Consider the following 19072-nt stretch of genomic DNA (forward strand, 5'->3'; position numbering starts at 1 on the left):
CAATCCTTAGTGGGAAATCCTCTTAGGCATACTGCAGGACGCTGCCCCAAAGAAGCCGGGAAAGCTGAAAATCTAGGAAATAAGCACAAGAGGGGCGCCTTTCCTGGTGCAGATCAATTTTATTTCAGTAGATATAAGTGAAAAACCAAATAGTACTCACAAACATAAGAATCACACAGCCATGGGATAAGAGCTGACAGGCAGTAAGATGTCCACTAGGCGATACCAATGTGTAGTGGACATCTTACTGCCTGTGGGCATGCCCCCTTCATCAGAAGATGCGGAAACGCGTTAACGTCACTACACATTGGTATCGCCTAGTGGACATCTTACTGCCTGTCAGCTCTTATCCCATGGCTGTGTGATTCTTATGTTTGTGAGTACTATTTGGTTTTTCACTTATATCTACTGAAATAAAATTGATCTGCACCAGGAAAGGCGCCCCTCTTGTGCTTATTTCCTAGCAACTCAAGTTCCTCCATGTCAAATGTGTCAAACTTTATCTTTATGGTCCCGCTTTTGACACAGGGCACAGTCATGCTAAGGCAGAATAGGGTCTTCCCCATTGTGGAAGTAGCAGATGTCTCTAAAATGTCTTTGTACTGTATATTATAGCATTTACATTACCCTACACTGGAACTACCTGAACTCAATAATTTGAATCGATGACCACATATGTTTGGGCATAAAGTGCACCTATAAACTTCTATATTGTATTGCATATTTGAATGTAATATACTCTAGAGTGATCAACACCACAAAAAGAATAATGTAACAAAAAAGTAATGTATTAATCCACGAATTAATTTTTACTATGAGATGCAACTTTTTTTTTTAAGCAAATTGTTCAGGTATCTATATACCATTATCACTGTTGTAGAGCTATTTAATTACCTAAGAAAATGTCTTTAAAAGCTTTTCATTGAGCTGATGCATCAAACCAAGCATAGCAGGTCACTTTCAATGAAAGGCAGCACTAGAAAAATATTATTTTTCAAAGACAAACACATTAAGTCATCTGAATACCAGAGGTATTTCTTGTTACAATAGGGCTTTGATTTTTTTTCTTTTCCTACACTGTAGGAAAATACAGTGCAAAGATGATCTAAATCTATGGTCTATGCCTTCATATGTCTTCATTCTTACTTGCAAAAAAGCTTTAGGATAACAGCAAAGAAAGAAGCATTCCTGCCTGATTAAATGGATTAACTACAGACCAGAACTAATCACTGTGGCCAATTCTTAATTCAGCCAATGTGCATCATGTTGTGCCCCATTTTCCTTAAGGCACTTGTAAAAGAATGTCATTTGTATGTCTTCTGTCAATTAACTTTGCTTTGAGCCTTATTTATACAGATGTGCCCTGGATTTTTTTGCCACGCTTCTTCACTTTGAACATAGCAAAATGAGAAAAGGAATTTTAAATATTCACCTTTTGTTCTTTTGTCTTCTTGTGTATTTTATGTTTTTCAGGTAACATAAACAGGCTAACCTGTAAAATAGAGTAATTCAGACCTTGGCTCTGCATCCTCTGAAAGGTAATATGTATGCTACAAATGTTATAACCCCCTGGTTTTAAATGTATGTCACTGGAAATCTGTAGATTTTAACCAACAAAAATGGGACTCGGAGGTAAAAGATGAGCCATGCATGGAAACCCAACCATGCATATATTGGGGGAATTGAGCTGCCACCCCACCACAGTATCAATGAAGCAATTAGTAAACCTTTAGGCATGCAGACTGAAGGGCTGCCACTATAGATGACCTATACCTCCTGACCAATCGCTATGTTAACAGTATGCATATAGCCTTTAGTACTATGTGAAACAACATTTTTGTAGTTTAGAATTTTTCTTCTTCCTAAAGAAAAAAAAGAATCACTAAAAAATATAGTCATAGCAATACAAGTGAATGACAGGACTGGAGAGCTGTGCAGCATAATGCATTTTGCATCCATTTACAGAACTAATTATACAGCAGCAGCATTGGAGCTGAGCTTTTGACACAGCAGGTTTTACAGAGGAGTAATAGAGGATAAAATCACGTTCTAGGAAACCTACTAAACCTAAAGTGTGTCAGTAAAATTAGGGAGAATGGAGGTAGAAAAGGAGACACCAAACTTTAATCAGTTATTAGCAGGGACTGTGTCATGGACTCCAGGAACAGTCGAGGTAGTGGTGGGAACATGGAAATGGGGCAGTGAAGCTGAGATTCCCCATTATTCCAGAATCAGTGTAAATGAGATTAATATTTGGCATGGTATAGTAAATACATGTAAGGGATCATTGTACATTCTGGAGACTTACTAAGGGTACGTAGGGGGTTAACATACATGGGCTGGGTACTGACAGCTAAAAGATTAATGGGCATACGCAAAAGAGTGCTGGAAGGTTAAAGCACAAACATTTGGTAATGGGTTCTGAGAGGTTAAAATACATGCCTAGGGACTGAGCCCTGAGTAGAGTGCACATGGGCTGAGTAATGGGCATGATAAACTATGACATAGGAAAGGGCACTCATGCACCTTAGTGGGGGCTGGGAACAAAGGGGTTAATGCTTATAAGCTGAGGGCAGGTCACTGAGGGGTTATTGCATACACACACACACGAAATATTCATTACTGTGGAGTTGATGGTCATGCTCTTGAAACAGATTGTTTACACTGCAAACAAGTCACTGAGGGGTTAACACTTCCATGGAGGCTGATCACTGAGCAGTTAATGCACCTGTACTGCAGTCTGGTCACTGATAGGTTAATGCCAATACTCTGCTGGTGTAAAACCAGCTTGAGAGCTCTGTGTATAAAGGACATCTTATTGCTGGTATGGATAATGTGGAGAGGTACACATATACAGGTGAAACTCGAATAATTAGAATATCGTGCAAAAGTTAATTTATTTCACTAATGCAACTTAAAAGGTGAAACTAATATATGAGATAGACTCATTACATGCAAAGCAAGATAATTCAAGCCGTGATTTGTCATAATTGTGATGATTATGGCTTATAGCTCACGGCCGTCACAGCTCGTCCTGTGGGCGGCTTCTCTCCCCCTCACCGCTGGCCATCCGATATGACAGCGCTCCCTCGTCCGCCCCCCCACTTCGGGGGGAGGGGGCGCAGGAGGGAGCGCTGCCTGCTGTCAGGATGGCGGAGCGGTGAGGGGGAGAGAAGCCGCGCCCGCAGCTGTCAGGATGGCCGAAATTTATTGTTTACCTTCTGTTGTTTTATTTGATAAGAATACTTCTATTGTGCCTACAAGTTTAATACCTTTGAATAAAAGTTTTATTTTTATCACACTTTTTAATATGTTTCTTTGCGGCTTAACAAAATAGGAGTCTTTAAATGGTGCATATATTGGGGGAAATGGGTGTGGTTACGGGGGCATGGCCACTAAAGGGTGTGGCCACTGAGGGGCGCTGTAAAGCTTTCTCGCACAGGGCGCCTAAAGGCCTAAGGCCGGCCCTGTCTGTCTGAAGGGGATTTATTGATGCATGGCTGGTTACAATGTACTACTCAATGTTACTGGAAATATTGTTTGTATATAGAGCATATGACTTTTGTATAGATATTTTTATCCAACTGTCTATACTTCAAATAATGTCATGCTCTGTATACTTTACCTATGCAATCTTATCATTAAATGCCCTGGAAATGTCAAAATATATTTTGAACAATAAATGCTCTTAATGGGAAAAGATGGCTACACCGAATATATACAAAATATATACACATTTATATCAATAGGTAACTATTTTTTTGTTCAAAGGAGATTTAAAAAAATGTGAATTATGGAAGCATGTAAACATCTTTCTTTTCACATAGGTTTATTGCCAACAAAAGCATCAGTTTTTGTTAAAAAAAAACATAGGAAGTGTTGGTCATGGGATAGCTTAAAAGACAGAACTTTGAAAATAAGCTGAGAAGAGCAGAACAGGAAGTTGAGAGACGGGAATAACACAGCTTCATATCATTGGCTAAGTTCAGTGAACATTTATTTTGCTAAGTGAACAATCTCTTAGTAAATAAACTCCATTGCGTGAGCAGTGGATCCATGCTTAGGGGTTCACACCAGGCTTTCCCATTACAGCAAATACCTACTAAGAGGTCACTCTTAAAAGTACATTTGAGGGGATCAGTCCATCCTTAGCGTGGGCTAATCATTCAAAATGTTGTCAATAACAACTACACATACCAGTTCATTCTGAAGAGCTGTTGATAGTCGCATCATGATTTTCCACTTTGACAACTGACATGTTAAGGACACAGCAGAATCAGAAGTACCTCAGCAGCAGCCAAAAAAAGGCACTGCTCAATACAACTCAGTTTAAAATCCAAGCATGGCATTCACCATCATTCAAATGTATATAGAAATCCATGTAGGTAGCAAAACCAAGATGGCTTTATTTACAGCATTTTAAAAGAATTCAGATCACAGCATTAGACCTCTTCCAGACTCTACTATACCAATGTGTTGATATTTGGTTGTGTTTTTGCCCACCAGACATGTACCTCCGCTCCCAGAACTGAAAGGAATGGTAAGGGAGTGATGAAAAGATAAGTATATGCTAGGGAGGGGTATTAAACATAAAGAATGCAAAAATGTTCAACATTTGTTATTGCACTTAACAGGTCAATCCATTGATGACGTTTTCTTTTGGGTAGAAGCTGAAATATTATTATTATTAATAAATATTACTAATTGACATATTTTTGGGAGGATTGGCCTTGTCATTTTCATTGAAAAAACTATGGTTTTGCTATTTGTGTGGGGTTTTCAGTAACTTTGTATTCCGCTCTGGGATCCCAGCTGTACATTTTTATCAGTATGTGTTTCATATAAAACAGTTCAGCTTAAACAGCTTTTTAATTTAGTTAACTAAATGAGCTATAAAGCTAAAAGTTAAGACTGAAAGATTGCTAATCCTATTAAACATGAATCTTTAAAAAAAGTAAAAATTCCAATATCTTTATGGTTGAACTGAGAATGCCCTGCTAGCTAATTACCAAATAAAGTGTTGCCCAAATAAGGGTTTCTAATGAAACAGAATGTCCTGAAATGTACAATTCACATGACTTTAACTATTTATTTGTACATAAGCCAGCCAAAAATAAATTATACATATGTTAATGCTTGCATTTATCATACCATTGGAAAAATGTTAACTTGAAGTGGCCCAATAATGGCGATTTCAGCAATTTTTTGGGAGCTTTAAGAAGAACTGGACCAGAGTTATAATAGTCATCTGCTATGAATTTACATGGGCGACACAAGCTTATTATCACCACCTATGTGTTTGGCATGGCACTAGCGCCTAAAGTGAAACAACACATTTTACCATTAAACAGATACTTCAAGGGCCAGTCCAGGCTCTATCATTACACTGGAAAGGAAAGTTAACTAGCAGAGATGGTAAAATGTCTGTGACAATGCCTGTAATTAGCTTTTCCAAAAGGAGAAAATAATTCTGGGCAAATGCCATTTATACATGGCAGACATGTAACAGCTACCAGACACACATGCTGACAAAGTCCAGTAAGCTACACCAGTACTGGCTGTGTATAAGTGTCTTGGGTTCCGCAAAGGCCATTGGATGCTTTAGACACCCAGTGGAAAAAACATTTAAAGTGATCCTGTCAGCAGAGGGTAACTTGTAAAGAATAACCGTAATAAAAGAGGGACTATACATACCCTTTTGACAGACCTTTTGTTGAAATGTCACCTCTTCGATGCTAGGCAGCCACTGTTGACTTCACACTTCTAGGTGGGGGTATACCTGTACCCCCACCATACACTGTGGTTTCTCCCATTAGCATGTAAGTCACTAGTGAATGTACAAGCTGTAAGAAAGCCATTCTGTATGCTGGGAGAATCAGGTATTTAATCAATCCGGCTGGTTGAATACCTTCAGTGGCCAGTGAGAAGCAAAGAGGCAGCATTTCATAAACAGACCACTGGAAAATATATTGTAGTATAGAGCCTCTTTTATTACATGTATCTCATTCTTTACCCTTTAGGGTACATGCCACATAAAATGGTCTTCCCTCTTTTGTAAAGGCTTGTTTGCATGAGTATACCAGAGACAACTGTTTGTGGTCCATTGTATACTAAAACACATACCTATACTTAAGGGAGGGGAAATATGGGGGTGGTCATTGTTGACCTTTAGAACATGCTAGTTGCTTAGCTGTTTTGCTGATCCTTAATACTTTGCCATCAACCGAGAACAAGTAAGCATAGAATGAAGTAAGCACAAAGTTAAAGGTTATCACCAGCATGTGTGTTCTGGCCTAGAGATTTAAAGAGTTGAAGCAAGAGGGTTAATGTGAAAGCGAGAAGGCAACTAGCATTTGCAGAATGAGAAGTAAGCAATGCCTGCATGTCTATCTTAGGAAAGGCATCATTTTATTAAAAAATATATTCAAAGCCAAAAATGTTTTTTTAGGCTGTTGAAGTATTAGAACCCTTGTTAGTTTTTTTAATGCTGTCTGTGTTTCTGTTGTTGAAATGTATCCTTTCTATTTGTCTTGGTGATCATTGTCACCAGCACAGAAAGTGATAAGAAATCTTATTTTACAGCTGTCATTAAAACTGGTGTAGATGGCAAATCTACCTGTTACAATGGCAACTGTCTAAAGGTGGCCAAACACATTTGAGTTATTTGTGATCCCCTAAAAGTCTAATAATAATCTATTAAAAACAACATTTAAGCAATCTGAATTACGACTGGTTCTCTGACACACACAGAGATACTTGTTCGATCAATCAAACAATTGACATACAGTAATTCCAGCATGGTCAATCAACTTGGCAGACCCTAAATCAATGGATAACTTAATACTTCTATTGAATGGAGAGTCTATGGTTTGATCAGTCTTTATGCACTGAATGTCGATACGTGTCCGACTACCATAAGCCCCCATTCTCACCTGAGCGTTTTGTCACGTTTTTGCACATTTATGTACAACAATTCTCAAGATCAGAATTACATTCTTTTGATTTGTGACTTCCCATCTCTACACTCAGTCGCTTGAAGCTTGTAAAGTACATGAGCTTTATTTGGATCTGTGTTGTGCATGTTTTGCTTTGTAGACTTTCCTGAAAATGTCTGTTGACAGATGTTTCTGCACACCTTTTTGAGCCTGAAAAACTGCTCTCCTTCTCTAGAACTTTTCACTGGCCAAAACAAATGACTATAGCTTGATATACATGCAAACTGCTTGCACAAAGCTTGCAAAATGCTTTAAAATATGTGTTTATGTGTGTAAATATGCACAAAAACAAAATAAAACAATGCTTTCAATTCACCAGAAATATACTCTGCTCAGGTGTGAATGCAGGCTAGGAGGGGATTTTCCCTCACTTTGGAAAGATTATCTTTTTGTTGTATGTCCAGGGCAGGAAGTGCGGAGAAATATCACCTACTAAGAAAACGTTTTGGCTTTAAATATACGGTACTTTAATATAGCAGTTATAGCAAAGCTTGTAGAAGTGGGGGATACAATACAATTAGAAATGTTATACAATAATTTTATGTTGTGGTCCAGACCTTGGTTCTAATCTAATAGAATGTAGCAGGTGTGAGGGTTAAATATTTTTTATTGTATTCTATTCCCCAACTCGTAAAATGCTCTGTTCTGTGTACTGGCACTCAATCTCTTCTTTGAATAATAAGTCATCTGGACATCTATGCTACTTGTGCAAATTTAGCAGATAAATATTGAAATTTCCAAAAGAAGAATAACAAGTTCTCATGTTCTACGAAAACTTCATAGAATAAAAAATAATGTACTATAAAAATGATCTTTGCATTCACCTTCACTCTTTTTCCAGTACACTTTGACCTGAAGTTGATTATCCTGGTAGAACGGGGCTCCGATTTCAAGCATGTGAGCTGTGCGCTTTCTTTGAGGTGAAACTAAAGTATCCGTCTTCATTTTGCTGACTTTTGATACTTGATCCTCTGAAAATAATTAAATGATTTATTAGGAACCAAAAAACGATTTTATGAACAAAAAATGCATACATTGATTTTAATTTACTGCAAATTGCTTCAATATAGTATTGGTGGAATGTTTTTAAATATACAAACACAGAGTTTAGTAACATACATTCTTTACTGATACTTTTTGCTTCTAGACAGTATTAGTAGTGCAGACAGTAAACCAGTTTTTGTGTATTAATATTTTGAATATGGTATGTTATTTTTAGTTTGGATAAATACCTTTGGGTCACACATGAAACATGACTTGTTAAGACCCAAACAATGCTGAGTCTAAACATTAAATATAATGTATTATGGGGTGTATTTATAAAATGTTTGCAGAGCTGTTCGCTCTGCAAATATCTGTGTTGTTGATTCGCACTCCATTAGGGCCGCTAGATGGAGCCAAGGAGCATAGGAAGCTAGCTCTGCAAATGTTTTATAAATAAACCCCTATGTATTTCTTTTTTACTTCACCCAATAAGTACTTTCAGTTATTTTGGTTTTATTGTTTCTAAAAAGCAAAACTATTTTGTTTGTCCACAACTAAAGTACACTACATACTAAATAAATGCATAAAACAATAATAATGTAAAAATAATTAAAAATACATATAAAAATAATAATTTTTAAAAGTACATGCATACATTTTCTAAAACCTTTAACCTGCCCCCCGCCCTAGCTTGGATTTCAAGTCAGACTACATTTCTACCTTCTGGGCTGTTGAAATCGTAGGAGGCCTCAACCTTTGAATATGGTAAGTAAGCACCTGCTGGAGGGGAGCTTAGATCTTTATACCAAGTGCATTACATGCAATGTACATCCAAACTGCCTATTTTATTATATTTATTACATATTACTTTCTTTGTCATAGTGACAACACTAAATCCCTTGTAGTGATATTGCTGTGTTGTTATCACCATGTACAGCCATTGTGAAGCAAGTGTGGTCCTACAGGGCTTACTGCATTTGGATAAAAAAAAATCCTAGTTACGCATAGTAGACAGTATTTGTATGTACTTACTACTGGAACTTGATGGCCCTGATGAGAAGTATAATGAGACTTTTGCACTTTTCAAACGGATTTGTCCCCAATATGCAATGGCTTGAATCTCAACCATATAATTGCTGTTTGGCTGCAATGCCTCTAGAATCACATTGTTTTGGTTCTGGAAATTAAAAAAAAAGGTACAACAAATGTCACAATTAATAGAATTATTTTCTACTTCTCATTATTGTAGAATTTTATTCAGATATAAACTTATTGGGGGTGATTTACTAACCTAAACACACGCACGCACCAGGTGCGTGTGATTTTCACATAGCAAAACGTATTTATCAACCAAAAAGTCTCTAAAAGCATATTTCCACTAATGCCATATATGGAAAAATCATGCACATGATGCATATATAATGCTGCGTCACAGTTTAGACAAAATGGTTAGCTCATACATTTACATTCCTGCATTCATCAACGCAAGCAACACAACATAGAGCTAATTTACACAACATCACCTTGTAATTCATGCAGGGCTTTGCACAACACACCTGCTGGGTGTGTACACACTACAAAGGTGTTTAGATTCCACCCATAGATCATGCTGGGAGGGAACACACTACAGAGGTGTATACATGTTCGTGGTGTGTTTATAAGGTTAGTAAATCAACCCCATTAAGTCTAGCAACTGGAATTTGTCAATATACCAGTCCAGTCATTGGATAAACACTCAGATAGGGTCCCTTGGTAAATTAGTATTCTGCCTGATCACCGAGAACAGCTATCCACCTCTTATCCAAAAATATTTTGTGGAAGACACATCTATGAAAATACCGCTTAATGAGTCAAAATAAAAAAATGAATACAAATAGGGTTTCTCTAACCTCTGATCTTTTTGGCACCTATGCCTGTGGGATATCAACCTTATAGAGGAACCAACAAGTAATGACACAGGCTTATTAGTTATATATTGATTTTTACAGTTGCCCATTAAAAGGTATCAAACATAACAGTTTTGATTATTGTCTCCTTAGAACTAAATATATTTGAGATGAGATAAGTCAACAGTTTTGATTATTGTCTACTTAGAACTAAATATAGTTGAGATGAGATAAGTTAAGTTATCTCATCTCAACTATATTTAGTTCCAAGGAGACAATAATCAAAACTGTTATGTTTGATACCCTTTAATGGGCAACTGTAAAAATCAATATATAACTAAAAACTAACTAATAATGAATTAATAACTATAACTAACTAAGAACTAATTCCTCCAGCAGGTGATTTCTGTAGGCTTGTCTATCACTAAGTTTGCAAATCTACATGAATACATTCTAGACATTTCACAATGTTTTATTTCATGTAAAAGTACCTTTTATTGTTAAAATGCATTAATTGGCCTAAAGCCAAGTGACTGTGGCTCAGTTTCTCAATGTCTGCCTTAGAAAAGGAATATGGGAGAATAATGTCATCACAGCTTAAAGCAAGAACACAGGGTTTCCAAAACGTTCCCTCCCCCAGAAATCATCCAGACTGTACATTGTAACATTCTGGCAGTAGCATGGGGCTGATCTGTGTGTTTCATCTGTGTCCCATTGGGAAAATTTCCCTTCACTTCTTGTCTGATAGCCACAACAGGAAGTGAGAGGAAATTCCTCTAAGATTAGTGAAATCCCTGGTGATCAGCTTGGTCACCAAAACTAGTGTCCCCATTGGAAGATTTCTTGTTCTGGTGACAACCAACAGTTTCAGATTTTCTTTCACTTTCTGTGATAATGGTCACCAGGACAAATAGTGAGAGTAAATCTCCTTAAAGAGGAACTTTACCCAGATCTTCAAAATAACAACAAAGACACCTGTAGAATTGTTTAGTAAGGACAATTGCAGGCTTTTAAATTTTTTGTATATCCTATTTTTCTTTTCTTGTCCAGTCTTCTGCACATTTTAACTAAGGGCAGGTTACTAGATCTTCCATTACTTCCTGGAACTATGGCACATGTGACTAGCACATGTGACCATGCACATCATCTTAGGGGAGGAAAATGCCTTTCCCTGGATCTCGTGAGATTACAGATGAGGTTTCCCAGCAATGCTCTGCTGATGTAACCTTTACAGAATGCAATGCTTGGGTATGATTACATAATTTGCAACAAAAAGAAGGAAGTGGAAAAAAAGAAATTGTAAGTAAAATAAAAAATGTTTGTTTAACTAATGAATGTAAGATGATTTCATATCAGCATGCAGAGCTGTATGTTGATGTTATTTTTAGTCAAAGGGGGTACAGGTCCACTTTAACAGGCACACAGACAGCAATAAAAACGGGTGTTCTAATCCCTCTCCACTCTATCCAAAACTAAAAAGAAAAAAAGTTTTTGCTCCAGTTATACTTTAAATAGTCTGACCCTGGATGATGTCTGAACAAAAAGGTTCATCTACAGTATGTCTACTGTTTAAGAACTTTTCCCATTTACACATACAGTATACAGACGTTAATTGTATATATTTTGGTAGATAAATTAATAGTTGGATACTAGCAAGCACTGACTAATAAAACCTGGTTAACATAGTTAAAAAATGCAAGACCATCAATAAATATAATAAATATTAATTACCCCTTCTGTTGTCTTCCTGCGCTTCTTTTTGGTTGGAACAACAGATTTGCCATGTGATGTCCAACTCCAAAACACTTTATAATGATGTACTGGTATATCAGGTTCCTCTGGGAGATCCCATGTAACTCGTACAGTTGTTGTTCCATCATTGTTTGTGGTGGAATTGATTATCCTGAGGTTAGTCGGTGCTGGTGGAGCTGATGGATCTGAAAAAAAAAGTTTATCTTTTTTCAATTTGTCCTCAAATATAAATTCTACTGTTTTGTAAATCTATATTTTCTGGTTCTTACATACATAGTTCAGTAAGTGAAAAATCTGTGCACACTGCCATTTCGCTGATATATACTTCAAGTGAATCTTTCATTAAGTTTACAAGTCTAAATTAATACATTCCTGACATGTCACCATATACAGCTACAGTATACGTTTTCACAAAAACTCTATTTGTATCTTTTGTACAGGACACCAGGAATGGGTCCTGGATGGACGGTATATCCCTCGCTTGTTTAGGTGGTGGTCCCGTTAAAGTCACCTTGTATTCAGAGCCTCCATCCCTGACTACAGCCAGTTCTGTTAATGAAAGGGTTAAACCACCAGCCAGAGGGTGTGTTAAAAAGGAACAGGAAGCCAGTCAGTCTGGCTGTGTGGAGTGTTTGGAACAGGACACATGGCTATGTGTGTCAAGCTGTGGAATACAGTCTGCCGAGACACTGCTGGGGCACCTGCGTCCATACTGGAACCCTATGTGCGCAGGCTGGGACTCTAACCCTGAGGTGGGACTTAGTATACAGGCGCTTAGCCGAAGTCTTGTGTTTGCTGAATATAAGCCATTTACTTTGAATGTTTGTGGAAATGAATAAACGTTTATTGTCTGATACGGCTGGCTACGGGTCATATCCGCCCTGAATATTAAACTTTATAAAAGCTGTTCTTAAGCTCCAGTCCAGTGACTTTGTCTAGGCTGAGATGATGTTGCGAGTCTGCTGCAAGCTGGAGAAAGCATTTCCTCAGTCTAGAATCCATCAGTGATCAGATTCATTAATTGTAACTTCCATCCTTGAGTGCTGGTCAGTGGTGGATCCAGCCATCTTTACAGACTATTGTAAGTTTATTGAACTAAACAAACTGCACTAAGTATTCAAATGCATTTGCATAGGTAAACTATTAACTCTGTGTAAATAAAAAATATGATTTTCTTGTAGAAAGACAGTAGCCTTTTTCCTGAAGAAGCGGATCCCCGTGAAACGCGTCGAAATCTGTTCTCCTCCCAAGGGACTACGAATTAAACTAGGAAGCTGATATCCAGCAAATTGTAACAAGTATCGTAATATAGATAAAAATGTGGGAGGATGCGGCTACATCCTATGGTCTCTTTTAGGCAATCTTGTTTGTCTTTCTTTTTTAAACATTATGCATTTTAAATATATTTATAAGTAAAAATGTGTTTTGTGTGATCCTTGAAGTACCTTAAAAGTCCAAATCCTCCTTTTTTCTTTTTTATGACATTAACTTCCTTTAAGGTAAGAGGCTGGTCTGTGTGTAGTATTTTTGAAGAACAAAAATAAAGAAAACATTTAAATTAATGGAAAAAAAAACTGACTGAAAAAAAACTTGCAAAAATAGATCCATGACTAATATGTAAAGCCGAAGGTGGGCATTCAAGATACTTGGAGAACACATGTCATTTTAGGTTATTTCACATTTAAAGAAGAACTCCAGTAAATGTAAAAGTTAACCCTTGCAGTGGGGCTACTGCCCCACTGCAAGGGTCAACTGCACGTTTTGGCAAGGGCTAAAATAAAGAAAATATAATCACTTGATTCTTGGTCTTGATTGGCTTTCAGACTGGTCACCATAGCCTCTTCCCCCCCAGGCTCATGTGCCCTAAGAACCTTTGACTTCAAATGTAATGCAGCTGCATTAGACATGGTGGAACACAGGGACAAACCACAACCAGAGTGGAGGGGAAGAGAGGTGAGCAGTCACAGCCACAGGGCCAGGATTGGGTGAGTATATTTTAGCCCCTACACCAAAATGAGCAGTTAATCCTTGCAGGGTGGGGGTATCCATACCGCAAGGGTTCATTTTTACATGTCATAGGGTTCTTCTTTAAATGCACAATAACCTAAAATGACATGTGTTCTCCACTCATCATGAATACTCACCTTCTGCTTTACATATTAGTCATGGATCTATTTTTACAAGGTGTAAGTTTTTTCAGCCAGCTCTTGTGTTATTTTATACCACATGTTAAGCTGTCCTTTCAGTGGCAGTTACCTCCATTCATGGAAATGCATCTCTGCTCAATTGGATATATGTCACAATATAGTCACAGATATGTACTTCACATGAGCCTCGCTGAGTATAAAAATAGCAGGTCAAGTGGAGCGTCACTCATAGTTGAGGAACAAAAGGAGAGGGAGCTTGAAAGCCTTTAACAAAATGAGGTCAGGCATTCTTTTAACTTCAGCGTGCACCTGGATGTTTTTGCAGTGCTAAATTAGCTATTTAATACATTTCCACGCTCACTGCATTAGTCAAATAATCAACATAATAACTACAATCCCCTCTCTTTGTTTGAGGTAATCTTCCATGATCACACTCAACTGAAATAAGTTCTTACTCATTGTATAACAGTTGTTAAAAGAAAAGATTCTCAGAAAAATTAGATGGCATGAAAAGGCAATTATTCTGTCTAATGTATTAATAGAATGTGTTACAGCTGAGCAATCTAATTTTATCTCTTAACAACAATGTACTAAAGATGGTGTCATTTCATTTTAAGACAACCATTATAACGTCAATGGCTGTCATTGTAAAATATGTTTGTTTGACACCTAACTGATTGGTGCCAAGATACAACAAATGTCACAATTAATAGAATTATTTTCTACTTCTCATTATTGTAGAATTTTATTCAGATATAAACTTATTGGGGGTGATTTACTAACCTAAACACACGCACGCACCAGGTGCGTGTGATTTTCACATAGCAAAACGTATTTATCAACCAAAAAGTCTCTAAAAGCATATTTCCACTAATGCCATATATGGAAAAATCATGCACATGATGCATATATAATGCTGCGTCACAGTTTAGACAAAATGGTTAGCTCATACATTTACATTCCTGCATTCATCAACGCAAGCAACACAACATAGAGCTAATTTACACAACATCACCTTGTAATTCATGCAGGGCTTTGCACAACACACCTGCTGGGTGTGTACACACTACAAAGGTGTTTAGATTCCACCCATAGATCATGCTGGGAGGGAACACACTACAGAGGTGTATACATGTTCGTGGTGTGTTTATAAGGTTAGTAAATCAACCCCATTAAGTCTAGCAACTGGAATTTGTCAATATACCAGTCCAGTCATTGGATAAACACTCAGATAGGGTCCCTTGGTAAATTAGTATTCTGCCTGATCACCGAGAACAGCTATCCACCTCTTATCCAAAAATATTTTGTGGAAGACACATCTATGAAAATACCGCTTAATGAGTCAAAATAAAAAAATGAATACAAATAGGGTTTCTCTAACCTCTGATCTTTTTGGCACCTATGCCTGTGGGATATCAACCTTATAGAGGAACCAACAAGTAATGACACAGGCTTATTAGTTATATATTGATTTTTACAGTTGCCCATTAAAAGGTATCAAACATAACAGTTTTGATTATTGTCTCCTTAGAACTAAATATATTTGAGATGAGATAAGTCAACAGTTTTGATTATTGTCTACTTAGAACTAAATATAGTTGAGATGAGATAAGTTAAGTTATCTCATCTCAACTATATTTAGTTCCAAGGAGACAATAATCAAAACTGTTATGTTTGATACCCTTTAATGGGCAACTGTAAAAATCAATATATAACTAAAAACTAACTAATAATGAATTAATAACTATAACTAACTAAGAACTAATTCCTCCAGCAGGTGATTTCTGTAGGCTTGTCTATCACTAAGTTTGCAAATCTACATGAATACATTCTAGACATTTCACAATGTTTTATTTCATGTAAAAGTACCTTTTATTGTTAAAATGCATTAATTGGCCTAAAGCCAAGTGACTGTGGCTCAGTTTCTCAATGTCTGCCTTAGAAAAGGAATATGGGAGAATAATGTCATCACAGCTTAAAGCAAGAACACAGGGTTTCCAAAACGTTCCCTCCCCCAGAAATCATCCAGACTGTACATTGTAACATTCTGGCAGTAGCATGGGGCTGATCTGTGTGTTTCATCTGTGTCCCATTGGGAAAATTTCCCTTCACTTCTTGTCTGATAGCCACAACAGGAAGTGAGAGGAAATTCCTCTAAGATTAGTGAAATCCCTGGTGATCAGCTTGGTCACCAAAACTAGTGTCCCCATTGGAAGATTTCTTGTTCTGGTGACAACCAACAGTTTCAGATTTTCTTTCACTTTCTGTGATAATGGTCACCAGGACAAATAGTGAGAGTAAATCTCCTTAAAGAGGAACTTTACCCAGATCTTCAAAATAACAACAAAGACACCTGTAGAATTGTTTAGTAAGGACAATTGCAGGCTTTTAAATTTTTTGTATATCCTATTTTTCTTTTCTTGTCCAGTCTTCTGCACATTTTAACTAAGGGCAGGTTACTAGATCTTCCATTACTTCCTGGAACTATGGCACATGTGACTAGCACATGTGACCATGCACATCATCTTAGGGGAGGAAAATGCCTTTCCCTGGATCTCGTGAGATTACAGATGAGGTTTCCCAGCAATGCTCTGCTGATGTAACCTTTACAGAATGCAATGCTTGGGTATGATTACATAATTTGCAACAAAAAGAAGGAAGTGGAAAAAAAGAAATTGTAAGTAAAATAAAAAATGTTTGTTTAACTAATGAATGTAAGATGATTTCATATCAGCATGCAGAGCTGTATGTTGATGTTATTTTTAGTCAAAGGGGGTACAGGTCCACTTTAACAGGCACACAGACAGCAATAAAAACGGGTGTTCTAATCCCTCTCCACTCTATCCAAAACTAAAAAGAAAAAAAGTTTTTGCTCCAGTTATACTTTAAATAGTCTGACCCTGGATGATGTCTGAACAAAAAGGTTCATCTACAGTATGTCTACTGTTTAAGAACTTTTCCCATTTACACATACAGTATACAGACGTTAATTGTATATATTTTGGTAGATAAATTAATAGTTGGATACTAGCAAGCACTGACTAATAAAACCTGGTTAACATAGTTAAAAAATGCAAGACCATCAATAAATATAATAAATATTAATTACCCCTTCTGTTGTCTTCCTGCGCTTCTTTTTGGTTGGAACAACAGATTTGCCATGTGATGTCCAACTCCAAAACACTTTATAATGATGTACTGGTATATCAGGTTCCTCTGGGAGATCCCATGTAACTCGTACAGTTGTTGTTCCATCATTGTTTGTGGTGGAATTGATTATCCTGAGGTTAGTCGGTGCTGGTGGAGCTGATGGATCTGAAAAAAAAAGTTTATCTTTTTTCAATTTGTCCTCAAATATAAATTCTACTGTTTTGTAAATCTATATTTTCTGGTTCTTACATACATAGTTCAGTAAGTGAAAAATCTGTGCACACTGCCATTTCGCTGATATATACTTCAAGTGAATCTTTCATTAAGTTTACAAGTCTAAATTAATACATTCCTGACATGTCACCATATACAGCTACAGTATACGTTTTCACAAAAACTCTATTTGTATCTTTTGTACAGGACACCAGGAATGGGTCCTGGATGGACGGTATATCCCTCGCTTGTTTAGGTGGTGGTCCCGTTAAAGTCACCTTGTATTCAGAGCCTCCATCCCTGACTACAGCCAGTTCTGTTAATGAAAGGGTTAAACCACCAGCCAGAGGGTGTGTTAAAAAGGAACAGGAAGCCAGTCAGTCTGGCTGTGTGGAGTGTTTGGAACAGGACACATGGCTATGTGTGTCAAGCTGTGGAATACAGTCTGCCGAGACACTGCTGGGGCACCTGCGTCCATACTGGAACCCTATGTGCGCAGGCTGGGACTCTAACCCTGAGGTGGGACTTAGTATACAGGCGCTTAGCCGAAGTCTTGTGTTTGCTGAATATAAGCCATTTACTTTGAATGTTTGTGGAAATGAATAAACGTTTATTGTCTGATACGGCTGGCTACGGGTCATATCCGCCCTGAATATTAAACTTTATAAAAGCTGTTCTTAAGCTCCAGTCCAGTGACTTTGTCTAGGCTGAGATGATGTTGCGAGTCTGCTGCAAGCTGGAGAAAGCATTTCCTCAGTCTAGAATCCATCAGTGATCAGATTCATTAATTGTAACTTCCATCCTTGAGTGCTGGTCAGTGGTGGATCCAGCCATCTTTACAGACTATTGTAAGTTTATTGAACTAAACAAACTGCACTAAGTATTCAAATGCATTTGCATAGGTAAACTATTAACTCTGTGTAAATAAAAAATATGATTTTCTTGTAGAAAGACAGTAGCCTTTTTCCTGAAGAAGCGGATCCCCGTGAAACGCGTCGAAATCTGTTCTCCTCCCAAGGGACTACGAATTAAACTAGGAAGCTGATATCCAGCAAATTGTAACAAGTATCGTAATATAGATAAAAATGTGGGAGGATGCGGCTACATCCTATGGTCTCTTTTAGGCAATCTTGTTTGTCTTTCTTTTTTAAACATTATGCATTTTAAATATATTTATAAGTAAAAATGTGTTTTGTGTGATCCTTGAAGTACCTTAAAAGTCCAAATCCTCCTTTTTTCTTTTTTATGACATTAACTTCCTTTAAGGTAAGAGGCTGGTCTGTGTGTAGTATTTTTGAAGAACAAAAATAAAGAAAACATTTAAATTAATGGAAAAAAAAACTGACTGAAAAAAAACTTGCAAAAATAGATCCATGACTAATATGTAAAGCCGAAGGTGGGCATTCAAGATACTTGGAGAACACATGTCATTTTAGGTTATTTCACATTTAAAGAAGAACTCCAGTAAATGTAAAAGTTAACCCTTGCAGTGGGGCTACTGCCCCACTGCAAGGGTCAACTGCACGTTTTGGCAAGGGCTAAAATAAAGAAAATATAATCACTTGATTCTTGGTCTTGATTGGCTTTCAGACTGGTCACCATAGCCTCTTCCCCCCCAGGCTCATGTGCCCTAAGAACCTTTGACTTCAAATGTAATGCAGCTGCATTAGACATGGTGGAACACAGGGACAAACCACAACCAGAGTGGAGGGGAAGAGAGGTGAGCAGTCACAGCCACAGGGCCAGGATTGGGTGAGTATATTTTAGCCCCTACACCAAAATGAGCAGTTAATCCTTGCAGGGTGGGGGTATCCATACCGCAAGGGTTCATTTTTACATGTCATAGGGTTCTTCTTTAAATGCACAATAACCTAAAATGACATGTGTTCTCCACTCATCATGAATACTCACCTTCTGCTTTACATATTAGTCATGGATCTATTTT

At 37.3% G+C, this 19072-nt stretch overlaps 1 protein-coding gene across 1 annotated transcript in view; it reads right to left on the reverse strand.

The window, feature by feature from the left end:
• The window catches only part of ANOS1 (anosmin 1), a 160854-nt gene that overhangs the window by 24232 nt on the left and 117550 nt on the right, over positions 1-19072 (reverse strand). Inside the window, exons 7-9 of the mRNA XM_018568217.1 lie at positions 16874-17079; positions 9012-9156; positions 7820-7966 (exon numbers count right to left, since the gene is read on the reverse strand). Coding sequence (XP_018423719.1) covers positions 7820-7966; positions 9012-9156; positions 16874-17079 — 498 coding nt within the window. The remainder of the gene's footprint in view (positions 1-7819; positions 7967-9011; positions 9157-16873; positions 17080-19072) is intronic.

Source organism: Nanorana parkeri, unplaced genomic scaffold (genome assembly GCF_000935625.1).
Source record: "Nanorana parkeri isolate BGI_ZX_2015 unplaced genomic scaffold, ASM93562v1 scaffold1155, whole genome shotgun sequence".
NCBI lineage: Eukaryota > Metazoa > Chordata > Amphibia > Anura > Dicroglossidae > Nanorana > Nanorana parkeri.